The following is a 26,447-nucleotide window of genomic DNA, read 5'->3' as shown; positions in this document are numbered from 1 at the left end:
GACTCACCTAAATCTCGTGTTCTGTATGGGTACCTTCTGGCACTGCAAAAATTGTGGGGTTGTTGAGCACCTGATAGGTTAAAATAAATGCTTTCCTGGCTTGCACTCAGCTTCATGGGTCACATGTTGTGCACACCAGGCATATATGCTAATTCTCTCATCATCACATTCAAACGTCTGTCAGGAAAGTCACCAAAAGGGCTCATCCACTAAAATATCAGTGTTTCCATATGCTACAGGGACTCTTCAGGCATTCAAGGATTTAATTTACAACCCTCTGGACAGCGTAAAAGGGCTAAGAATGCTTATTACCCTCAGCATTCTGAGAGTGCTAGTCTTTATTAGGCTGTTTAGGGGAGTGTTTGTTCTTTCTATTAATTTATACAATAAGATATTGTTGAGAACCACTGAGAAAGAGAGTTGAAGAAAACAAAAACAAAACAAAAGGAGTAGGGACAATGGCATGCTAATACCCTACTGAGTTTATAAAATCCTGGAGGTAGAGATTTTCATTGGGATGAAATTTCCCAATAATTTACCCATCTCCCTCCAGAGTACATGGACACCCCTCCCCACACACAATTTAGTATATCTTATAATATCAGAATTATCAAAGATTCTCTCATCATCACATTCAAACGTCTGTCAGGAAAGCCACCAAAAGGGCTCATCCACTAAAATATCAGTGTTTCCATCTGCTACAGGGAATATCAGAATTCTGTGTGACTATAGCAAAATCGAGCCACACATGGAGATGGTATGACCTTACATATTTAGGTGTGTGGAAAAATAAGACCTTGTAGACAGGAGTGTCAAACATCCATCCCAGAGGCTACCATGCCCCTGAGCAACTGGCTGTCATCTGCTTCCTTTTCCCTCTCTCTTGCTTCCTTCTGCATCACAGCTTGCTCAATCACAGGAGCTACAGAGCAAAACCTCTATTATCTCCATTGGCGGAGGCTCTTCCCTTGGGGAGGAAAGGGGGGAAGGAGAGCTTGCCTTGCCAGGTTCTCTCAGTCACACAGCAGAGCTACTGAGCCAAGTCTCTCTTTCTTCTATTGGCTGAGGCTCCCCTGGGGAAGGAAGGAATGAGCCAGAGCTTCCTTTGCCCAGTTCCCTGGATCCCATGGGAGAGATACAAAGAAAGCGCCTTTAAGACCACCGAGTGCTAATGCTTTAAGCGTGTTTTATTTTATTTTTTAAAAAATCTTAATGGTGTTTGTCTGTGTGCTTTATAAAGTTTATATCTCTGCTACCTGGCATTACGTTTAATGATACACATGGCCTGGCCCAACAAGGTCTCATAACAAATGAGTCTGACACCCTGTCATACAATAACTGCAACAACAAAGAGGCCTAATGAAGACTGAGCATGCTCCAAGAAGAGTTGACTGTCAGGCATAATGGGAGGAAAGGGAAGACAAAGGAGAAAAGTTCAGGTAATCTTAAGAGTTTGTTTTCTAGGATGCAGCATTAAGGTGAAGAAGGGGGAATTATTTAATAATTGATTTTGGCCTCCTCAGTTCCTTGCATGTTCCAGTGGTTAGACATTAAAAACACTCCATTTCCAGACTCTTCCATTATTCAGAGTTTCTTGAGCTTGGCGTGCATCAAATTTCAAGTTCCTATTTAACCTGGAAGCAGTTTTGATACTCCTTTAAATTACTTCGGCAGTGAGATCTCATCTTATATTTTTTGGTCTGTTTGCCTGTCATATTCCTGTCCCTTCTCCAAGAAGCTTAGGACCGTGCCCATGTTTCTTACGTCCTCCATTTCATCCTTACAACTGAGGTTGGTTAGGTTGAGAGAGAAGCCTGGCTCACGGTCAGCAAGTGATTTGGGGGTGGGGGGGTGGAGAGAAGAGCAAAGACATGAACGCGAGTGATATCCTTTGTTTACGCTGCGCTGTTCAAACCGTTATGAAAGAGAAAACTAAATGATCCTTGACAATAAATGAAATAATCAAGAACTTTGGTAGATAAATCTTGGGCTCAGAGCTGCACACATCTCATTTCAAACCAGCAGACCGATAAGGACGTGCTCAGAGTGGCCGGGAACAGCCGTGCGGCACCTTTTGAGAGAGATATAGCACCGTTGCTTAGGAGTGCTTTTTAGAACATAACGCCTGCCGTGGAGGGGGAGCGGCATCCGCGGAAAGGCTGGATCAGGCTTGGGATCGCCGGTCTGTTCCCAAAGAAGCAATACCCAAAGGACTATCGAAGCAGCAATACATTATACAGGGCCAAGAGAGAGGGAAGCGCCTGCTTTCTTTAAGGAGGAGGCGGGCTTCAGGAAGTCGGAGCTGGGGATCTAATCACATTGTCTGCGGGAGGCGGAGGCTGCAGGAGCTGCCTCCTGGTGTCACGTGCCGCCTTTGCCGGCGCGGCTGCCGCAGCAGCTACACCGAGGCAGCCCTGCAGCCGCAACTCTGGACTCGGCGCTGCGCGGCTCCCGGGGTGGAAGCTCTCAAGAGCTCCGGGCCGGTGAGACCCGCGCACACGGCCATGACGCCGGCTTCCCATTGAGGCGCTGCCGCCTCCCTGTGACTCTGCACTTCTCCGGCGGCGGCTGCAGGTGAGTGGGGTCTCGGTGCACTGTCCTCATCGCAGGTATCAGGTGTCCCTTTTTTCGCACCTCGCCAAAATGCTAATAAGCGCTCTCCCCGCCACTTACGTCCGTCAGCGCGGCTGCTTAAGTAAATCAGTCATCAGACTTGGGTAGGCTCCTTGACTGCTGCGGCTGAAGGGAAAAAACACGTCAGGGAAAGGAGCTCATGGAAGGGAAGGGCGAAATAGGCTGCGAAATGCACTGCTTCTCTCGTTATCCTTCGAAAGGTCAGTCTCGGTTTGCTTGCCCTCTCGTTCCTTGTCCAAGGAGACCCGAGAAACTCTTGCTATAAGATCCCGTAGGCTATAAAGATCACGGGGAAATATTTCTCCCTTGTGCTGACTTGAGACTGGATTAGGAATTAGAGTTGTCTCCCGATCGCGAACTGGCCGGGCTTGTTCCCGTGCCTTTAAGAGTTTAGGGGCGTAGAAATCAGCAAGTAAAATGTAATTTTTTTAAATTTGGTAATTGCGGCGACACAAAAACAGCTGTTAGGAAACTCGTAGGAGAAAGAGGAATATAGACTAAAGTAAACTGCTTTCCTGTTGTTATAACATTCGGGAGAGTTAAGCCTGTTTAGATGCCCACGCTGGGCCACACATCAACCCTAAATGCCCTGACCTGGAATGGGTTCTGGTCGCTTCGCAGTGATAGAGGAAGCACACTTTGTGCATTCCCTTAAGGCTTAACATAGAGGAGAGATGACAGTAGTAACAGGTGATGGTGTTAAGCCCCATGAACTCTGGCTCCAAACTAAGACTTGCCTTTTATGAAGGAAGACTGAACAGTCCTGTAGAATTAGCTAACCAGTTATGTTTCAGTCAGGTGGCACGCTAATTACATGTGCCTATTTTTTAAAAAAAAACAGTTTTTGATCCCATTTCATTGGGGATGCTGATGATTTGGGGTCTATATTGCTGCTGCAGGCTGCTCACTGAAATGTGATAAAGGTCTATTGTTTCTAGGCTGGTAAACAGTCTTTTGAATTGTTCAGCATAGAAAAGAGAGAAGCTTTGTTTCTGTAGTGGTGAATGGACACAAATTTTGAAGAACTTTTCTTCCTACAAAATGAAAGGTGATGAGATTAACCGGAGAGCCTTCCAATTTAGCCTATGAAAGCATTCCCTTGATTATCTCAGTGCTGTGGGCAGAGGCTACATTTCTGGGGAAGCCATCCGTCAAGTCATTTCGGAGTAGCACACACTGCCCTTTCCAGAGAGAGGAAGAAAGAATGGGAATATAACTAGCCTGATGGCCTTCATAGCTGAGTGGGGATTTGAATGTGAGTCTCTTCGATCCTAATCTGTTTCTCACTATACAGCACTGGGTCTCCTTGTGGGGAACCCAGGATCAGATCCTGGTTGAGTGTGATGCTAAGTGGCCTTGATGAGTTGCCATATACTCAACTACCTTGCAAGGTTGTTTTGAGGTTGCTGTGGGGGGGAAGGTGGTATGAAAAATTAACAAATACTGAAGGGTATATAACAGGGGTTCTGTACTGAGCCAGGCTAATGATAAATCTAACCAATTACCATGTACTTTATTAGTTCTTAACCTTTAATCAGCTACTTAACCTTTAATCAGCTACTACCTATCAAGTACAAAAACATTTTCATTGAATGCCCCCAAGCCACAAGTAAAAACTGAGGGTATAAAAATGTTTCAGACTGGATTTCTGTTAATATATGCATACAATATACATGCATTTCTATTAATATATTGATATTAATTTCCATTAATATATGCATATAATTCAATTAGACCCATGTGCCTGATGGCTATCAGCCAAATACTTAATGCTGGGCTTGGTTTCTGTTTGCTGTGAGCTAGTTCCTTAAGGGTCTGGGTGATACATCTGAGATTCTATCCAGAGGGGCAAGGTGAGCAGTGTAAAACAATTGCCATCCCCTCACTGCCAAAAGCCGCTGTATTTAGGGGCTGCCTAAAATCCTGTGCCCTTCATTTGCCCAAGAAGTTCTGTGCCTTTGATTTGTAGAATGCCCCCTAGTGGGGATATGTGGCCCTGCTGTGTAGCTAGTTGCTAGGGGCTTCTGCTGATATCTTTGGCAACCCTGAAGATGCTGGGTTCAGCATGGAACCTTTTATATGCAAAGCATATGGTCGCCATTGAACTATATAGGTAACCATATGGGAAGTGTGAAAAAACATAACTCAGTAATCACATGGTAACATTGAATAGGGATAATGTAAACTGTCATGGGAACATGCCAAACACTGCGGCATGCATGGAATGTACCTTAGAAACCCCCCTTATAATTTTTGAGATGCTAATTTGCAGATAGGACAGACTGGGATTATGAAAAGCCAATCCCTCGTTCAATATTTGGATGTTAGGGCTTCAGAAATGGGATTGGTCAATTAGGAAGCAATCATAAACAGGTCTACTCAGAAATAAGTCCCATTTTATTCAGCGTGTTGCAATGCGGCTTATGGGAAACTTTTTTGGAACTGTAGTCATAAAATTGCTAAACACTTTATCTGTGGGGCCATGACTTTAAAAAATTACAATTTCTGCTTGTATTTAACAGCAAATAAAAATTCAAATTCAAATAAAAGGGAAAATTTGGAAGCCATGAATGCATCATGCAGGAATCTCCAGCAGGTAGCTTTTGAGAGTTATTGGTAGCTCACTGCTATAGAACAGCCTGTGCAGCCCCTAGAAAACCTGGCAGAAGTCTACAGGACAGAATACTCTTTTGAGACTCAAATTGCTTGGAATGCTCAATTGATCTGCCATGTCTCTCTGTGCATAGGGAATTGAAACCAGTCCTGATTTTAGCTGGGATGAAGGGGGGAAGACTCCAAATTAAATATATGAACAAGAAATTTTACACTGACACACCCTGTTTTAGTGGCTCGGGGTATTTTTCATTACTCAGAAATAGCTGTCATTAAAGAATAGTTTGGTGACCCCCAGAATCCATGTCATGCATGTCCTAGAACAGGGGTCCCCAACCCCTGGGCTGTGGACCAGTACTGGTCCATGGCCTGTTAGCAACCAGGCTGTGAGCTGTATAATTATTTCATTATATATTACAATGCAGTAGTAGTAGTAGTAGTAATACATTGGATTTATATCCTGCCCTCCACTCTGAATTTCAGAGTCTCAGAGCAGCTCAAAATCTCCTTTACCTTCCTCTCTCACAACAGACACCCTGTGAGGTGGATGGGGCTGACAGAGCTCTCCCCAGAGCTGTTCTTTCAAGGACAACTCTGCAAGAGCTATGGCTAACCCAAAGCCATTCCAGCAGCTGCAAGTGGAAGAGTGGGAAATCAAACCTGGTTCTCTTAGATAAGAGTCCACACACTTAACCACTACACCAAACTAATAGAAATAAAGTGCACAATTGTATCACCCTCCCCCGCCCTGTCCATGGAAAAATCGTCTTCCACAAAACCGGTCCATGGTGCCAAAAAGGTTGGGGACAGCTGTCCTAGAAGACTCTTCAGATCAGGTGTATGACAAAGGGAGCTTTGACTCTCAAAAGCTCATACCCCAAAAAATCTTGTTGGTCTCAGGGTGCTATTGGATTCGAATCTAGCTATTCCACTGCTGACCAACACAGCTACCCTCTGAAACTAACTTCATATCAGCAATCTTGTTATCTGTAGTTGTTAAAGAAAAATAAATATTGCTCATCACATCCTTTAGAGAAGCACTGGGGGAACACAGGAGGTGTCCATCAGCTAGTGAACTTTGCATTACACATTTTTGTCATATTCCCAGTGTTGAAGGTGAGCAGAAAATTCTCCCTTGTCTAAGCTTGCAAACTTAGTGTGATGTCATGGTTAGATTGTCCAAATATTTTATTTATTTTATTAGATTTTTAGCCCACCCTTCCTGTAGGACAGGCTCAGGGCAGGTTATATCATAAAAACAATCAACAGTTAAAAAAAAAGACCAATTTAAAATATATAAAATCTAAAACTACAGAGTGACAACAGAGATTAAAATGGCAGGTTCTGCCTCACAGACATGGCCTATTGTCAGGGTCCAGCAGATCATAGCACTGGGATGGAATAAAGGGGGGAGGCTGGTAACAAGTGATGCCCACTGCCTCAGCTGAAAGCCTGGTGAAAGAGCTCTGTTTTATAGGCCCTGCAAAATTGAAGCAGATCCCACAGGGCCTGGATCTCCAGGGGGAGCTCATTCCACCAGACAGGGGCCAGGGCTGAAAAGGCTCTGGCTCTCGTCGAGGCCAGATGGACGTCTCTGGGGCAGGGTATTACCAAAAGTTGTTGGGTCACTGATCGCAAAGACTTATGGAGCTCATGCAGGGAGAGGTGGTCCTGAAGGTATGCTGGCCCCTGGCCATATAGGGCTTTAAAGAAATAGAACTGGACTCAACCTACCCATTGGTCAAGAAGCACACTGGTATCCTTTGGCCAGTCTGCCTACTTCACAGGGTTCCTGTGATGTTAAAATGGAGGAGGAAAGACTTGTCTACACAGCCCTTGGTTGACTGGAAGAAGGGCAGAGATGTGATAGATGGAGTGTGATAGTGGCACCTTTGACCTGTCATTTCTTCTGCCAGCCATGATGTATAGGATGAATAGGATGAAGGCTTGTCAGATACCTATTCAGCCTTGTAGTTATGTGCAGCTGCTTATGTGAGTTTTTAATGTACTTAAAATGTTTTGGTTTTGGGGGGGGAGGGGATTGAGAAGTGAGAAATAAATTCAGGAATTCTGGTTTCAAGATGAGATCCAGACCAAGCTTTCCACCTCTTCCGAAATGCTGCTCCAGGAGAACAGGGGCCCCTGAGGAATTACATGAGAAGGATCTCTGGTGGAAAGGGAAAATTGGTGGAAATTGCCAATTTAGTCTGGATTCAACCCTTGGTGCATGTGCAGTACATAAGTATACTTATGTCACTACAGTCCATCTCTAGAAAGCAAGGAGGAAGTAAAAATTGCTTCTTTGTAGCACTGTTGCTATTTTATATGTACAGTGAGCCTAGAAGACTCAGCTGTATTAGGACAGTGTGTCAAGAGAAACATAACCATCTCGTTCTGTGAATGCAAGTATATTCTGTTTCTCAGAATTGAGTCCCACAGAATGACTTGAGGCATTCCCATTGAAAATGGTGAGCAAATGTGCTTAGGACTGGGTAGAACCTGATTGGAAATTAGTGTGCTGCAGTCCAGTAGCACATTGTGGGCATGTTTCTGCCACTGCTGCAGGTAAAATGCTAAATAATTCACATGGTCTATGCAAGAGATAGGGGTGAGGGAGCTCGATGTAAGGCATCTCAGTCCTGAGCATCTGTATGACACTTTGTGTTGCAAACAGAGCGCATAGGAAACTTAATTAAGGTAGGTTTTTTCAATGTCTTTGAACTGTTTTTATATGTTTCTGAATATATTTTCTGGAGCCCATAAGATAGGATAAAGAGTTCCACATGCATAGTCAGGTTTCCAACTATTTCCTTGTCATCTACAGCCATTCAGGCCCTTTCAAAAGCTACTTTGAGATGAATGAACCCCCTTGGACTAGTACCATTTCTTGGACTGCACACATGCAGCAGGGGAGGCATCACCTCATCCTATTGCTAAGACTGGTGTCCTCAGCTAGCTACTTAGCAGAAAGATGTACACACACGCATCTTTTGTGCTGGTAAGAAATTTGAGAAATACAGGGTTATAGGCTGCTTCAATGAGGACCTCAGAAATAAATTATAGTAATTTGTGGAAGTGTTTCTTAGTTTTCCAGGATTTAAAGAATCTGTTATTTTGGTGAAAGGGTGCAGTATGAAGACTGCAATGATATCTTGGGCTTGTATGCAGATGAGGACTGGCATGTGCTTGTGTCTTTCCAAGAATGTAGGTGTAACAAGGAACACAGGCAGGATCCAAATAAGCATATGCAATCAAAGGTGATAGTCATTAGCTTTCAAAATTCCTTTGCTTAACGAAATACCTCTCAGCATAATAAGAATGTAAGAACCACATTTCTGCTTTAAAAAGTCTTCACACCGGGTATAATAAAAGAGGACTGTCAGTTTGAAATAAACAAATGTAAGTATATCCGGTCAAATAAAAAACCTGGGAAAGTGATGTACACTATACAAAATGTTGTGTTTATGCAAAATGTTTTCTTTGCATGGCTCCAAAAATAGTGCATTCTGTGAATGAAGCGTGGGAACTCTGGATGAAATGTGTTTTCTTTGTTTAACACATTTATTCCCGTTGTGCTTTCGTAATGATTAAAAGCCTGATCATCTGAGTTGGCTGGCCCTTATGATACATGCACATGGATTATCTCACTGTAATCTGCTATCCATCCATTAAAGAGACTAGTCCCAAATTGTGTTTTAGATATGTCCATAGACATAAGTGAATAATGTTCTGTTAGTCATTCCAGGACTGTGTCTGTAGCCTTAACCCATGCTTTATATATTCCAGCAATGGAAAACCCTGAAGTCATCGTGAGCAGCTGCGGCTCACATGATGATGAAAATCTTTACAGCTATAAAGGACAACATTCAATCTGTCAGGAATTGCTTTTGGAAGACCAGCTGAGAAGGAAACTTAAATTCTTCTTCATGAACCCTTGTGAAAAATTTTGGGCCCGAGGGCGAAAGCCCTGGAAACTTGGGATACAGCTTCTGAAAATAGCGATGGTTACCATCCAGGTGAGGCTGGGAAAGCCTTAGTGTAAATTATCTTCTGAAGTTCTGTAAATTATTTCCTGTTCTGAAACATGAGTCCAAGAAGCTATTGAATTTAGAAGATGAATTCAAAACTGCTGATTTAATGCCTTCTTTTGTTTGAGAGAAATGCATATCCAAGTAGTTCTGAATGGTAGAAAAAGAAAAATTCTGATCTACATTTATTCAAATATTAATAGTATGATAGGAGGAAAATTTCTTTGGGTGCCGCCATCAGGTGGTAAAGAGAAGATATCATGTATGTAATATAAGAAGGTTTTTTTTGCTAACAAACTACCCCTTTTCATGTGAAAACTCTATGGGAGAGTTAGACTAATATGTAGTTAGATTAATATCACAATATCGCTTTAAGCAGGCCTTTGTTTTGTGACAGTAATCACCAGTATTGAGTACCAGCATCTTTATAAGGACTCTGATCCTTCAGTGGCCTGCCCCATTTAGCCACAGAATGAGAGGGTGGACCCTCAGGAACAGTACAGTGGGGATCTGCAGAGTGAGGGGAGAAGTGGTGGAAATTGGTGCAGCCTTATAAATTAGTACCAACACTTTTTTAATAACAAAAAAGCACTGGTTTTAAACAATAGAGCTGAGGAAAGCTTCTGTTTTTCTGGAGCATGCTTTTCCTAAGGCAGGGCCTCTTGCTTGCTGATGAGGGGTTCCAGTCATACAAAAAATCCGATATCTAATATTTGCCTATAGGAACATTCCTTATGATAGAAGGTGCAACTTTAGGACTGCTATAAAAATAACTTTGACTGGCATCTAAACAATAACTATTGTGGTTTTCATATGTCTTTCAGCTGGTTTTTTTTGGGCTAAGCAATCAGATGGTGGTTGCTTTTAAAGAAGAAAACACAGTGGCTTTTAAACACCTCTTTCTGAAAGGCTACACGGACAGAATGGATGACACCTATGCAGTGTACACACAAGTGGAGGTTTATGATCAGATCTTCTTTGCAATAAATCAGGTACCTATCTATTGTTGTTTGTATTGTTGTACTGCTCTCCTGCAGCGCCTGAAATGCCTCAAAACAATTTTTTAAATTTAAAATATGTATGCTGCTTTTCCACACAACTTGAGGTCCCAAGGCAGCGAACATTAAAATACAAATATATAGAAGGTATTTAAAACAGTTAAATAAAACATATAAACACACAATGAGAAGAGCTATTAAGTGTTAATGAGTAAATTCTACACAAAACAAAATGTTAGTGATAGAGGCAGACAGACCACTCTCCCTGAGCAAGAAGTTCTACAGTTTTAGTGTCGTGACTAAGATGGCCCTTCCTCCAGTTGCCAGATGGTGGGGGCGGCAACCAAAGAAGGGGTCTGAAGATGACAGCTGTGGTAAGGTAGGTTCATATGGGAGCAAGCAGGCCTTCACGTATGCTGGCTCTGAGCTGTATAGGACATTAAAGGTCAATTCAAGCACCTTAAATTGGACACAGAAGCAAACTGGGAGCCAGTGTCTAGATGGAACAAGATGGGATTGATGTGGTCCCTATGACCCACTCCAGTCAGCATTCTGTCTGCAGCAGGCCTTACCAACTGTTATCTTCTGGATAGTCTTCAAGGCCAATCTAATCTAGATGTTACCAGGGCATGCACTGCAGTAGCAATATCTTTTTTCATGGTCTGCACTTGGCTCGGTAGCCAAAGTTTGTGAAAGGCCCCTTGGTCCCAATGTTATCTTTTTATCTAACAGGAGACCTGTGTCCAGCAGCACCCCCAATCTACTCCTTTAAGGGGAGTGCAACCCCATCCAGAACAGGACACATCCCAATTCCTGTGTTAAACATTCCCTCCATTAGTAGCACCTCTGTTTTGTTGGGATTAAGATGAGTTTATTTGCTAAACTGAAACCAAGCATATTACACTTCTACTTCAAAAATGCAATTAGTGGACATTTATTGAACAAAAGTGTGTAATCTGTTTTCACCAATTTAAACAAAACAGGCAGCGCTAAGGCTGCAACAAGACATGAAGGAGATCACAGTATTTAGAAGACAAATTTATAGCTGTGTTTTTCTCATATGGAGAGGAAAAAAGGGGCTTTGGCCTTTCTGCTCATGCATAGTCACTCCTAGAACTTTGCTCCCCTTCCCCAGCTGCTGTTGGTAAAAAAGGAAATATGACATCTTTGTCTTCTTCAGAATCCTGTAACTACATGAGGAAACGGATTTCAGTTTGGGAAACCATGCACTGATGGAAGGGCAAAACCCTTCTTTATTCCCTACATGGCTCTGATATAGACTGGGGCCATGTGAAGTTGTAATCAACTTTTAAAAGATGCTGATGACATCCAGTCAAAGATCTTGCAGCATCTCATCTGTTTTGACCTTTTAAGTGAAGAAGACTACTGAAGTCAAAGCCAGTGATAAGTCTTGTTCAATAATGGATCATGGGCCAATTCATAAACCATCAGATTGGATCCAGACTAACATTTCTGTAGGTACAAGGACTTCCACCTATTGAACACATTTTTGTGCCTTCCTCCCCCTGCAGTATATTGAAATTATTCAGTATTCAGACTGCTGTGGAAAGGAAAGATACAAAAACTGTGTCCTCTGAGTGGAAGTCCTTGTGCTTACAGCAATGTTAGTCTGGATCTTCTCACTATTAAGTGATTTTTGGAATCAAGGTATCATGGATATTCAAGTGAAACCTAGCCTTCTGAAATACTTCCATTGTTGTCTTGCTACCCAGTCTTATAAACTTGGCAAAACTCATCATTGGTGTGAATATAAGAATTCCCTTATCTGACCAAAGTCCATCTGATGCAACCCTTGGTTTGTCTCCAGCTTCTGATTTGGTGGGGCAACTAGGCAGCACCACCACTTCTGTTGAAATAATTTCCAGAATGGGATTCTGCACACTTCTTGCCAATAGGGTAGCTACCACAATTCAAAATGCACTTGGTGCAACCTCAGCAATATGGCCCAAATTATCTGCTGCCTCACTGTGTATCAGTGAAACAAAGCGAAATTGTCATTTTGTGAAGGCAACATACCTACTTTCATAAGTTGTATCTTAATTAAGAGAGAAAATTGTCCATTCTTATCCTAACAGTATATGGAAAACCCACTAAAGTGTGTATATATATATATATATATATATATATATATATATATATATATATATATATATATATATATTATTTGGCTGAAAGACACTTAAGCTAATAGACTAGGGCTTCAATCTATACAGGATGCTTTAAATATTTGGCCTGCAAATGTTGATTAAATGTTAATAATTTCCTCAGATGCCCTGTTGGTGTTAATTAGTGTTGTAATTGTCTTAGTACTTACAGCTGCGCAACATATCTGTTGGAAATCATGCATATGAGAAGAAAGGAGCAGAAGAGACAGCCATGGCAATATGCCAGTACTTCTACAAACGAGGCACCATTTGCCCTGGAAACGATACTTTTGATATTGATCCAGCAATTGAAACTGGTGAGGTTCCTAACTTCTCATGTGAGTGCTGAACAGAATAAAAGTTTTCTAGGGTATGAAATTTCCTGTAGCACAAGGTGTTTTTTTCAGTTACATCTGTGTAGATTTCTGAGATGTGCAGATCCTATTCATGCACAGAGTATTTTCAATGAGAAGAAAATCTTTCTTACATGTGGTAAGAAAGGATTCTTCCTCCTCACCTTAGAGTTTCAACCCTTGGGATTATTAGTATGTGTGAGTCTTGTGACCCTGGGAATAAACTTTCCTAGAGGTTGAGATGGCTGCTGTGAGGGGGAGGGTAACACCAGGAAAATCAGCAGTCTTTTCCTGGTCCTTATAAGCTTCTTGTCCTGGATCCAGCCATTGACTTGAAAACATATATATGAAGTGTTTGACAGAAATGAAGTGGCATTTGCAATCAATTTGGAGAGCCAAGAAACTTGAAAGATCCCATCAAGAAGTGGATATGTGTGTCTAGAATGCATGTACAGTAAAACTTACATGTAATGTAAAAATTACAGCTGCCTTTCTTTACAAAGGAAATGAGCAAAACATTGTAGAACCTACGGTAATTAAAATGCATTAGGGTCGTTAAGAACTAGAAACATTGCAAGGCCAAGGAACTGCCAGCAACATTCCCTCTAATCCCCCCCCCCCCCCTACTGAGCGGACACATTCACATCCTGAGCAGAATATAACTGCTGTAATCTTAAAATGGGCAATGGGCAGTGCAAGACCCTGTGCAGCTCTGGATTGCTGCTGAGCAGGGCTTCCTGTGCTAATGAGTAGCTGCTCATGTGCACATCTTAGAGGAAACACTGACTGCTAGTTGCCCGTCTTCTATCTAAAGCTAACATTACCTTGTGATTTGCCAGGTGGCTTCCCATGCAGTCTGTGCCTGTGTTCTTCTTGCAGAATGTTTTTATGTGGAGCCAATGCAGCCACTGGAAAATGGGACACTGAGAAGGGGCGCTTTCAACTTCACTCTTGACTTCCATAGGTGAGGTGCAGTACTAACTGCTTGTATTCGTGCACCTGCTTGGTAATGGTAGAAATAAAATGCCAAACTGTCTTCTAGACTTGTGACTGTGCAGCTCACGTTCAAACTGAAGGCCATCAATCTTCAGACGGTTCGTCACCACGAACTTCCAGATTGCTATGATTTTACCCTGACAGTAAGTAGAAGCTTGGATGAAAAGTTCCCATATTGTAGAGTTCCAATTGTTCTGAAGGTCATTCTGTAAAGGAGATGAGAATGATGAGCCAGATTCACATTAGCACCTCTTCTGGCAGTCCCATGACTGCTCCTCCTTTCCTCTTGTAACTCTATAGGAAAAGGGGGTAAACAGTACTTTTATGGGGCTAGACTGCACTCAAGAATTAACAGTTGGTTATATAAAGCTTAGAGATGTATATCTTTTATTGTTACTATACTCTAAGACAAACCTATTTGGAGGCTTTGTATGCTGTCTGAATTGGAATTCACTGGAAACAAGGCCTCCAGTGTGGTACTGAAGAGTTATGGAACACTCTCTCCCCCCTCCCTCTCTCCACAAATTCAGCTGGAGCAAACCCTTCTGAATTTTCAGCACCGCCTGAAGACTTTATTTATCCAGGGTTTTTATTCAGAATTTTTTTTTCTATTTTTCCTTTTTTTTGCTAGTGCTTAAAATCCCCTTTTAACACTCTGGATCTCCGTATTATTGATGCTGCTTGTATATTGCCTGCTTTTTCTTTTGTATGGTTTATTGCTATATTAAATAATCTATTTGCAGGAATGTTTAGGATTGTTCTTGTTAACTGCTGGTGTTACTTTTAACAAATAACTATTATTAATGCTACTAATTTTTAAATGGTCTGATTTTTTAAGTCGCTGAGAGTGATTGGGCTGCAAACATGGGTTAGAAGCTATTTTAATAAAATACGTAATATACATTGAAAGTTCAAGATGGCTTGCATGTTAATCTATCTACAGCAGTATAAAAGAGCAAGAGTCCAGTAGCACCTTAAAGACTTAACAAAATTTGTGACTTTCATGAGTTTCCACTCATATCCTGCCATAAACTTTGTTAATCTTTAAAGTGGGGGAGGGACGGTGGCTCAGTGGTAGAGCATCTGCTTGGGAAGCAGAAGGTCCCAGGTTCAATCCCTGGCGTCTCCAAAAAAGGGTTTCGGCAATTAGGCGTGAAAAACCTCAGCTTGAGACCCTGGAGAACCGCTGCCAGTCTGAGAAGACAATACTGGACCAAAGGTTTGATTCAGTATAAGGCAGCTTCATAGGTTCATAGGTGCTACTGCAGTGTTGCTCTTTTATATTGAAGTTCAGTTCACTATTTGTAAATGTTTATTAAAAACAAGTCTTTATTAATATGTACGGAGGGATAGCTAACATTAGCCAAGAGCTGTGTTCTGTCTCCACCTCCTTCAGGCAAGAGCTGTGTTCTATCTGTACCTCCCTCAGCTCCCCAAGTTCTTTTCTGTAGTCTAAATTTGCTTTTCACACCAATTGTTCTTCTCCTGAGATTTCCTTTCTTTAGTAAATGTTGTTGGGGAAGATTAGTAAGTAGAAGTATAGGCGCACAGTAACAGGGACTGTGGGGGGGGCAGTCAAGGAGCTGTGCAGAATACTGAACCTCAATTTCCTTGGCAATGTTTAACTTTTGAGACTTGGAAGCATTGGCCCCATGTTTTTCAGGTTTACACTTTCAGCCAGGAGGGCTACAGACTTACTTTTTAAAATAAAAAAACTGATATTGTAAAGGAGTTGCTCATTATTTACATGTAAAACTTTTCCATGTAGGAAATAGCATAAAGCATGCATGAATATCTGTGAGCTCCACATTTTGAACAAAACTTTGAAAACAAGTAAGACTTAAGCAAGGGGTGGGGGAAGGTTAAGAAGACTTTTAATAATACAGTTTTAGTTATGCCAATATGGTATATGCACTCACAGATTTCTATATAAAAATAACTATTCTGTCTTTTCCCCCTGCCCCCACATAGATAGTGTTTGATAACAAAGCACATAGTGGAAGAATTAAAATAAGCCTCGACAATGATATTGCAATTAAGGAATGCAAAGAATGGCATGTTTCTGGGTCAAGTAAGTACCAATTTTACATATACTTGCTGTTGCTCCATAACTAATCTTTTTAATTAAAAAGCAAAAAAAGAGAAACGTGTCAAATGTTTTCACAGGCCACTATCATGCTGATAATACAGGGTTCCTCTTGATAAGATTTGCATGGGGGTGGTGGAGTCTGATTTTATACTTCAGGCCACTATATCTTTAGAATGGGTGGATGCATGTCAATTTCAGGAGGCAGGCCTTATGTCTTGAGCCTGCTTCACATGTTGATTGTAAGCAGTACACAAAAAATATGATATGGATGCCTATACAAATGTAATATACAAGATCTGCATTTTACAAAGGTTTATGTACTTATCCTGGGCTCTAGGAATTAGCTACTTTCCACTTGTTGGCAAATGCAGGTTTATTACCCAGTGGCATATGGAACTACTGTCAAAGTGAAATTGTTATATAGCTAGCCATTCTGTTGGCCCTTGAGATCTTTGGTAGGCTGTGGGGAGATCACTGCTCCCCTGTCATGAGGGTTGCCTAGTACCTCAGAGTGCCTATTCTCACAGTTGTGGTAATGAGTCCTTTTTCCAGCGGGGCCATAGCCAACCTTCCTCTTTAGGAGTGGCTGCCATACGTACAGATGGAGCTTCAAAAATATTAGAGGAAATAATACTCTGCTTCACAAGAGAAACCTCTGTTATCCTCTTGTCAAGCCCCATACTTAGGGGTACAAAAACCAGCAATGTGTTGGTGACCTGGTTCAAGATAACGAGAAATGAGAATAACCTCCAAGCACTACTCCCTCTAAGCTGCAGAGTCTTGTGAGCAAAATTTCTACTTTGTGAGCTACTGGCATGAAAGTTGTAAGCTACTCCATAAATTAGCTTGTTCTGGGGCCATTTTTCCTGAGCTAAGACAAAAACATATGAGCCGGAGGCTAAGAACTGTTAGCTAGCTCACACTAACTGAGCTTAGGGGGAACACTGCCCTCAAGTACCACAAAGATGGTGTTGATCTCCCATCTCTACAAATGGCAGCCAACAGGCAGAATAGGGTACAGAAACTTACCATGTGGTAACATGTCACATGCTTTTTTGTTACAGATGTAGCTTGGATCAACCAGAGTATTTCCATAGATAGAAAGATTTCCATGCAGAATGTGACTTTTGCACCTTCCCCCTTCCACTGCAGCCCAAAATTCCCTCTGAAATAATTTCATTTGTGGGAATGCTCTGGTGGATCCAAGCCAGTGGAAGGAGGAAGAGAGGAGGAGATTAAGTGGGACTACTGCTTTTCAGTGACAGGCACACAAGCAGTAATTATTTCTAGTCTCTACAGATCCTTCAATGAAGACATAGCATGACCTTGTCAACTACTAAGATCAACCACATCTTAATGTAGATTTGTAATTCATGAACAATCTGACAAACTAAATAAATGGGAATATAGTGGCACCTTTAAAATTAACATTTTATTCTGTCATAACACTGTGTGGACTAAAGACCACTTGGTCTGATGCAGGTTGTGGATCCTCATTTGGCAGACACTTATTATAATGCTATGTGGGAAAATATAAACAGCTAGGCTGATGAAAGTATAGGATGAAATGAAATAACTAAAAATTTAAATGCAAGAGAAGGAAAGTACAGCAACCATTAACAGTAACAGGTCATTTCTATCATTTTGGTAAGATAATTAACACCAGAAGTGGCTGTAGAGTGATGGTGTCAAACTTACCTGAGAGCCAGTTTGATTTAGTGGTTGAGTGGTAGACTGTAATCTGGAGAACCAGGTTTGATTCTTCAGCTGGGAGGACCTTGTGTCAGTCACAGTTCTTTCAGAACTCTCTTAGCCCCACCTATCTCACAGGGTGTCTGTTGTAGGGAGAGGAAGGGAAGATGATTATAAGCCGCTCTGAGACTCCTTCAGATAGTGAAGAGTGGGGTATAAAAGCAACTCTTCTTCATATGGCCCGAGGGCCAGAACTGGCCTGTCCAAGGGAGGGAACGCAGGAGGCTGCTTGAGGGGAGGGGGGCAAGTGGACACATGCAGTGAGGTATATGTGATTAATGCTGTCAGGAAATAGAAAGGGAATTGCTAGGGGGAGGACTATGAGATTGAGGTAAAACAGTGCGGTGGGAATGGCAGCAAAGCAGGAAAAAGAGGTGTGGGTTCCCCCCCCCCACATCTCTGAGCAGAGCTCAGTAGGAATTGGTGAAGCCACTACAGAGCCAAGTGGTTGGTGCTGAAACTGCCACATCAAACAATGACTATGATCAAGGTTGGTGAGAGTGGGCATGTGGAGCAGGGCTGGCAGAGGAGAGAGGAGGAGGGTCAGCATGTGGGTTGGGAGGCAGCTGGGTTGTCTTGAACATGCCATTCTGAGGGCAAAACTGTCCTGGCTTCAGAAATGAGTGGAGGATCAGGAGCAGTGAAGGGGAAAAGGGGTGCTGCTGTCACAGCTTGATGTCTGAACAAGAACCAGGAGGCAGAGTGAATGTTGGGGGGGGGGAATGGTGACATCCTTTCTCTCCCACACCTGTTCTCACCTCATGAAGGAAAAGAGGTCATGGGTGGGCAAAAAGCACCCTTTGGAGGTTTCAGTAACAGCCTCGCTTTCACACCTTCCCCTCAGCCCAGCCTCTTCTATGGGAAATGCAGGTGGGATGAGAACTGAGAATCAGGGGATCTGGGAGAGCCAGGTTCAGACCTCCCCTCCTCCTGAGCCAGGAACTTATTGTCTGGGTTGCTCAGCCTGGCCCGTCTCACAGGGTTCTTGATGGGTTGTGCCTTTTTGAGATCCTCAGGTACGTTGTGTTAAGAGAGGAAACATAGATCAAGAGATGGATCAAGCTTTGCTGCTGAGGCTGGGCATATGGGTTGTTGCTGAAAAGTTACCTTATTTACTTTCAAGGAAGATGACTTACCTATATATACAAAAAGTAACTAATTTGTACAGAAATGTAAAATTATCCACCCACCCCCACCGCTTTATGGGATCCATTAAAAAACCCTAGTCTTGCATATGATTAATTTCTTGGGGCTTTTGTGGATTCCCCAGTAAATCAATTGCTTTCACTCCCAGGAATCAATTGCTTTTGTGTTTTGAGTAAAAAAAAATATTTATAGGGTTTGCCTGTGTCATTTATAAAGCTTATCTTCTATACCCGACATTACATTTTATAGCACATATGGCCCGGCCTGACAAAGTAACATTTATGTGAGTTCCAGCCCTCATGGGTTCGACACCTCTGCCTTATACCAAGATTGTTGATACCTGTAATGACTAAGGAATCAATGCACCAAACCTCTTGATCTAGTTTCTTGTTTCATATTGGAGTCTCCCTTTGAAGTTGTTTCTGCTGAAGAACGGTGATTGTTAGATCAACAAGCAAACTTTTTTTGGCCATACCTATCTGTGCTGTAATCTCCAATATCACTGAGCACTGCAGTCTCTCTTCCATGGTGGTCAACTCCTGTAAAAGACTTCTTCCTAGTTTGCTTAATTGATCAGGGCTACTTTATGAACAACATTTTGCCTACATAGATGGAAGTACACACTTTTGTCCTGAGGTCCAGTAGGAAACCATAATTCAGTAATCTTGCTAAGCAGATATGATACACTGCCTTTCTATGTTGCCTTGAGCTTCACGAGAGAACAAAAAGTGGAATATAAATAAAAATAATGGGTGCTGGTGGGAAGGAGGATGCAAGATTTGTTAAAAAAAAAATACACCATATGTCTGATTTTTTCCCCTTAGTACAGAAGAATACCCACTACATGATGATCTTTGATGCTTTTGTCATATTGACATGTTCAGCATCACTGGTTCTTTGCACACGATCTGTGATTAGAGGAATTCGTCTACAAAGGGTAAGTTAAACTTGATACAGTTTCCTAATACAGTGCCTAACCAGCTTCTCAGTCACAATTTCTCTTCTTTCTCTCACCTTCACCCTTTAGGAATTTGTGGCCTTTTCTCTGCATCATTATAATAAAGAAGTATCTTTCAGCGATCAGATGGAATTTGTCAATGGATGGTATATCATGATCATTGTTAGTGATGTTCTAACTATAACTGGTTCTACGCTGAAGATGGAAATACAGGCAAAGGTAAGATGCTTGCACTGACGACACAGTTTTTCATATCTTTTTCTTACTCAAACTCCTTGTAGTGTACTAGAATTCTAGGTTACATATTTCAAATACCATACATATGTACATTGGGCCCTGAATTGTTTGCCTTTAAAACACTGTATATCCATCAAATTCTACTTGTAATTGTGACTAGTCGAAAATGCATTCAGAATCTTCCCTTTTTATTGAGTGACCCTGCTATACTGCTTTTCTACTAAAACATCTTCCTGCCCCTCAGTACAGCTGCTGTCTGGGTCACTGAAACCACCCTTATACAGCTGGGTCTGCGACCAGGAAAGGATCTAGAAAAGGCCAACGGGCTTTCAGTTTTTCTTGTTTTCTTCTTTTTTATCTATGAAACAGAGTCTAACAAGCTATGATGTCTGCAGTATCCTGTTGGGCACCTCTACCATGCTTGTGTGGCTTGGAGTGATTCGCTACCTAGGTTTCTTTCAGAAGTATAATGTAAGAATCTTTTTGGATCTCCATTATGCTGGCATTTTATTTTATATTGCTACCTAGTACTGAATGTCTGGACAAAGTCTAACAGATACCGGGGGGGGGGGGGTGTCTTTTTCTCTCTCATTTTTTTGCAGCTTCTAATTTTGACCCTTCGTGCAGCGCTGCCCAATGTAATTAGATTCTGCTGTTGTGCTGCTATGATTTATTTGGGCTATTGTTTCTGTGGCTGGATTGTACTGGGTCCATATCATGTTAAGGTACTGTATGGTTATAATCTCGCATAGAAATTATCTGAACTCCTTTCGGAAGTGTAACTGTTCCATTTAAAAATACTTTGGGGGAGGCAGAATATATGGAAATAAGCATGCTACCAACATGTTTGTAGGGGCTGATAGTATTTCTCACCAGAGAGAAACACTTTCTGAACCACGCTATGAAAATAATTACTACTGAACATGTAGTCCTGAAAATGTTCCCACTGATGTTAACTGTAGCTATGTGTATTCTCTTACTTCTTGGGAATGCAGAAAAGGTTCAAAATATGGTACTGGGTTCAGATTTCAGAATCTGTCAAACTTTTCATTTACAGTGGGGAAAAATCAAGTTTCTATCCTGTATGACTGTAAACAGTAGTTTGAAAGTGAATAGATTGCTAACACTTCAGAAGCTCTATGTTGGTACTGGGGTCATGTTGTGTGTAGTTGTTTCAGTGTTCTAGTGGTGGTTAGAAACACCAACTAGTTCCCATTACAGTTAATAAGACTGGAATAAATTATGCATAGTAAACCTTTAAAAAGCAGAAATATGCAGAATAGGCATTTGCTAGTTTGCATCACACATACAGATAATGGAGCTGGCATAGTGAATAAATGGTCAAACCAGGGTAATCTATATTTAAATCCCTCAATTGCTATAACTGACTGACTGATCCAAGGTTATACCATCTCTCAGCCCAATCCTGAAGGGTTGTTGGAAGGATAAAAGAAAGGGAGACATCTATTGATCTACACATGCTGCCTTAAACTCCAAAGGGAAGACAGGATTAAAATAATATTAGAAACATACTTTTTTAAAACACAAGGTTCTTTCAGCCTAGATTTTAATTATTATACTGGGATAATCAAAGGACCAACTTTATTTTCATTATTCTATAGGGCTTGTAGCACACACAGGCCAAAACCCCATTCCAGAGTTTATTGCAGTGTGAGCAAGTGGTGGAATGCAGAAGTCAGGTCTCCTCTGTTTTGTGCATCCCTGATCTTATTGACAAGGCCAACCTGGGTCCAAACCCTGAGCTGTCACATGTGTACGACTCATGCTTTTCCTTGCCCAGCCTTCTGTATTGCTTGAAAGAGGTGCGCCGCATCCACGAACCATTGAAGTAACATTTCCCTGCTCTGCTTCCACTATGGGGGATCAGCTTACTGCTTATTGCTTGGCCTGTTGCTGTGGCCAAAGAGGGAAAGCTAGCCTGAAGCAGGTCCTGTTCCTTGGGCTACTCACACTTCCTGCATCAGGCCCTGGTGTGTGTGTAAACTGCCAGCTTCCTGCCAACTGGCAGCCAACACCACCCCTTCTCCCCACTTCATCTGTGTGTGTGTGGGGCGGGGGGGAGAATGGAGTGGCCTGTCCAAATACCTTAGTATGAAAGAGTCAGTTCCGTTGCAGAAATATTCAGCTGGTGTTTCTGACCAACTTTCTGATTGTATTCAAAAGTTCTGAACTTTTGTGTGTTTGGATCACTTTTTTTTCTAGTTCCGTTCTTTGAATATGGTTTCTGAATGTCTCTTCTCTTTAATAAATGGAGACGACATGTTTGCTACATTTGAAAAGATGCAGCAGAAAAGTTATTTGGTTTGGTTATTTAGTCGGATCTACCTCTACTCCTTCATCAGTTTGTTTATCTACATGGTGTTGAGTCTCTTCATTGCTCTTATTACCGACACGTATGAAACTGTTAAGGTATGCTTGAGGGTTTTTTTGGAGGGGGAGTATGGAACAAGTGCTTCTAAAAATGGCATTATCTGATTTCTCTGATACAGTAATCTTTGTATATGTTCCTCTCCTGATAGTTTTGGGCACTTTTATACAATGTTAAATCTAAAATACTTGTTTGGCATTCTCATTTCTTGAGTTTGATATGCCATGACATGTATCCTTATTTCTAAGTATCAAGTATGTCCTGCTTTAATGTAATGTTATTTTAAAGAAATCGTGTTCTAGGTCTACAAATTGAGAATCTTTTCAGTAGTCTCCTACTATATGGGTATTGCTTATTTGTGAATAAATTCTATGTGGCTGGAACAGATGCTGTAGACCCAATGAGATGGGCAGGGCTGACTGCATGAGCATACATAAAACATGTATGTTCATATGAGCATCTGGTAGCAGTTGCTGTCTGTCTGGACTGCCGTGCTTTCTGAGTTGGATGGACATTTGATTTGTACATGTGATTCCCTGATCCAGTTAATGATATGTGGATATGTACATGGAATCTTGATTCCATAAGTGAGTCCTTTATTGGACTGGAGTGCTTGGCTCTCTGTGAAGCTAGTTCTGGGGATGGCAGCAGTTGCTCTTCTGCTTGAGCTAGAAGTCTTTACGTGTTCAGAGAAGCTGCAGAGGGTATGCGGCTTGGAAAAGACATGCTGAAGGGGTGTGTTCTTCAAGGCCAGTGACCCCTAAAAGTATGGCATTTAAAAAAGCTGTGTTCAGAAAGAGAGAAAATGCACATCTGACAACAGGCATACTTCAGACACCAGTTTCTCCTCACATCTGGGTGGGGGAAGCAGAACTACACAGAAAGCTGCTTTCTTCCTTTCAGCCTGATTCTGGTAGCTGAGGGCTTGACCTTGCTTTCCACAGTGGCTTGAGGATGTCATACATGCAGTTTCTAATCGCCAGCTAATTTGGGGGAGAAGCTGGGGTCATTTTAAAAACACAAACTATATCACTTTGGTGTAGTGGTTAACAGTGTAGACTCTAATGTGGGAGAATCAGTTTTGATTCCCACTCCTCCACATATAGCTGCGACCTTGTGTCAGTCACAAGTTCTTTCAAAGTTGCTTTCTCAAAAGCAGTTCTTGAAAGAGCTCTCTCAGCCCTAACTGCCTCACAGAGTGTCTGTTGCAGGGAGGGCAAGGGAAAGGAAGATTGTAAGGGTGGGGTATAAATCCAATCTCTTCTTTTGGAATCTACTCCAACCTTCTTCCTTCACCTGTTTTGCCATCTGGTATGCTTGCATGCAATAATTTTGTACAAAGAAGTGATGCTGAGCAGCAGCTGTTAGAACTGAAATTTTATCTATTGCCGTAGTATTCAGTCTGAGTGTATTGAAGCCAATAATACTACCATTTTTTCAGCATTACCAGCAAGAAGGCTTTCCAGAGACAGAACTCCATGCATTTATAGCACAATGCAAAGATCTACCAAACTCAGGAAGGTACCGATTAGAAGAAGAGAGTCCCATAACACTCTTCTGTTGTTGTAAAAGGTTAGTGAATAAGAAGGTGCCTAAACCAGCTTTTGGATGCTTGATACATTTCAGCAAATATTGCTTGTGCATTGTGCATTTAAACAGTATCCCATCTTGATTCTGCACTCCCATTTCCCAGTTCTAAATACCGTATTTAGTGCACTGGCAACACCTCTCTTAATCATCTTCTCTTGTGCCTGTTTTGGGCTTTACATTTTTGTTAGCATTCTTTATTGTATATCTACCTGCCTGTCTTCACCAAAGAGACTCATCTGCAGCTGCGTTCTGCCTGTGAACACTTTTTTTACAGTTTCAACATCTCCCCCTCCCAGTATGCAGAACTTGCACATTCCAGCAACGTTAACAGTGCCTACTGAGACAGATGAAACAGTATACAGTCCTCTGTAAAACGCATGAGGAAAAAACAATTAAAATGTGTGGCCTGCAAAAGTAAAACTGTTCTGATTGTTAGCAATAATAGTGTGTGTACTCCTAATGAGTGTTTTGCGCTACTTCAACATATAATGCAATGGATACAAGCCATATTAATGCAAAACTTTTATGCAGAACTTGTTGGTTCCTGCTTTTTGATGTTGCACTACATAGAAATTTACATAAAGTATACAATTCACCTAGTTGTGGGTGAATCTGGTGAGGTTAAAATCACTCTGTATATTCTAAAGATGATTTAAAAATTAGGAGATTCCTACTTGTTTCATAAACAGAATGGAGTACAGGACTCATCAGGAGGGGACCCAAATGAGCAACAAAACGTTAATCACTGAAACATATAGGGTCACACGTATAACTTCACAATGTGTCTTTTCTATATATAGCAATATTTTTGTATAATTATAAATGTGACTCCTATTTCTCAGAACATTGTATATACAGCAGCTGCTGTAAGAGTTCTGTTAGCCCTACCTACCTCAGAGTGTCTGTTATGGGGGGGGAGGAGGTAAAGGGGATTGTGACCGCTCTGAGATTCAGAGTATAAGGTGGGATATAAATCCAATATGATCATCTTCTATTCAGCGGTTCATTGAAATGATTTGAGTGTATCAAGACCAATAATTTCTCAAATCCTCTGTGTTTCAAACAATCTTCTTTGATATAGCTTTTTTTTTCTTTTTTAGGTCTTAAACATATTGACAAGAATAATTGAAAACTCCTGGATTACACACTAATTGCAAAGTTCTGTACATAAGGCACAAAACTCCACTGTTTAATGTTCTTGCAGCATTTATATAGCGAATTTTTAATCTGACTGTATATAAACTCTGAGTTCTAGTTAACTTATGACATTCACTAGTAGTGAAGAGCAATGCAATGGAAAAATGCCTGTGATACTGCATGGTAGTCATGATCTCAGCCCAACTGGCATGTTTGGATGAATGTCCACTAAATGTCTTACACACATTGCTTTTTCAAGGTGTTTTGTTTATTACAGTTCTCTGTACATGGCTATACTAGCTGCAAAGACTAGTATAGTTGGAAGCTCAAGTTGCCTCACTGTTGTTCAGCTGACAATATTGAACAGTGCTTTGTCCAGAGTCAACAAAAATACAAGGATTAAAACACATTGAATTGAATGTTCTGGTTTTTTGCACCAACCATTGTTGTCCAGACAACAAGAAGAAAATGAAGTGGGAGAGAGAGAGAGAGAGACTTACAGTAAAATGGAATGCCTTTTTTCTTTCAAATGTAGTGTAAAATACTTGTTTTTGTATTTCTGTCCATATTAAACAGGTGCAGACTGTTTGCAATAACATAAGAGGAAGTACATAGAACTAACCAGAAATATGTTCTGAACATTTTGTGCAGTTTTAGATTTTAAAGCTGCTAAACAGTGGCCCAGAATCTTGATGTTGACGCAGATTTTTTAGATGCGTTATTTGCTATCCTCTTAGCTACTTGGAAAACAGACAAGAAAAAAAGGAAAAAATTTTATAGACTTTTAAAGACTTCAGATGTAAAAGCAGTAATCACAGCAGGGTGCTGAATGAACAGCAAGGTATTTTTATGTACTGTGTACAAGCTTTGAAAACATTATGTACTGTTCACTTTTTGTAGAAAGATGCTGTAGTGGTTATTGTATTAAACTTTGTAGTTAATTGATACTGACGTGAAGAGTAAAAATTTAATTGGCACTTCCTTGTTTCAGCCTTATAGTACGTCCAGAAAGGATTTAATATTGCTGTGTGTCAAATATGTGTGGTTGAGTTTGTTTGGAGCCAGAGAAATCTCCAAGATGAAAAACATAATTCCAATTCAAATTAGTATGATTGCAAAGGATATCTAGTTTTAATGTATCCTTTGTGCTCCTGTTATACTTCAAGAAATGTACAAAAACAAACAAGATAAACTGCAAGATGCTTCCAGTACAAAACAAAAATAAAAACAAATTGTGGTGAATCATGCCAACAAAAGGAGTTAAGTTCCAACTTTCAGTGTGTACAAGAAGCCCCAGGCATATTTGACCACACGGCCTTTCAAGGCAGGCCTTGAAATCCCTAGACTGGTCACTGCTAGTCA

At 41.3% G+C, this 26,447-nt stretch overlaps 1 protein-coding gene across 1 annotated transcript; it reads left to right on the top strand.

Moving 5' to 3' along the window:
- Window positions 1–2,677: 2,677 nt before the first annotated feature.
- On the top strand, window positions 2,678–26,062 carry MCOLN3 (mucolipin TRP cation channel 3). Its single transcript, XM_060232129.1, has 14 exons — window positions 2,678–2,834; window positions 9,034–9,263; window positions 10,100–10,267; window positions 12,602–12,755; window positions 13,671–13,755; window positions 13,834–13,930; window positions 15,759–15,858; window positions 19,599–19,711; window positions 19,802–19,951; window positions 20,339–20,440; window positions 20,572–20,694; window positions 22,193–22,399; window positions 23,800–23,930; window positions 25,049–26,062. The coding sequence occupies exons 1-14, from the start codon at window positions 2,774–2,776 to the stop codon at window positions 25,053–25,055; spliced, it is 1,728 nt and encodes a 575-aa protein (XP_060088112.1). The 5' UTR covers window positions 2,678–2,773; the 3' UTR covers window positions 25,056–26,062.
- Window positions 26,063–26,447: the final 385 nt, after the last annotated feature.

Source organism: Heteronotia binoei, chromosome 2 (genome assembly GCF_032191835.1).
Source record: "Heteronotia binoei isolate CCM8104 ecotype False Entrance Well chromosome 2, APGP_CSIRO_Hbin_v1, whole genome shotgun sequence".
Classification (NCBI taxonomy): Eukaryota; Metazoa; Chordata; class Lepidosauria; order Squamata; family Gekkonidae; genus Heteronotia; species Heteronotia binoei.
Note: the sequence above shows the minus strand (reverse complement) of the source record. Positions and strands in the feature narration are given on the sequence as shown.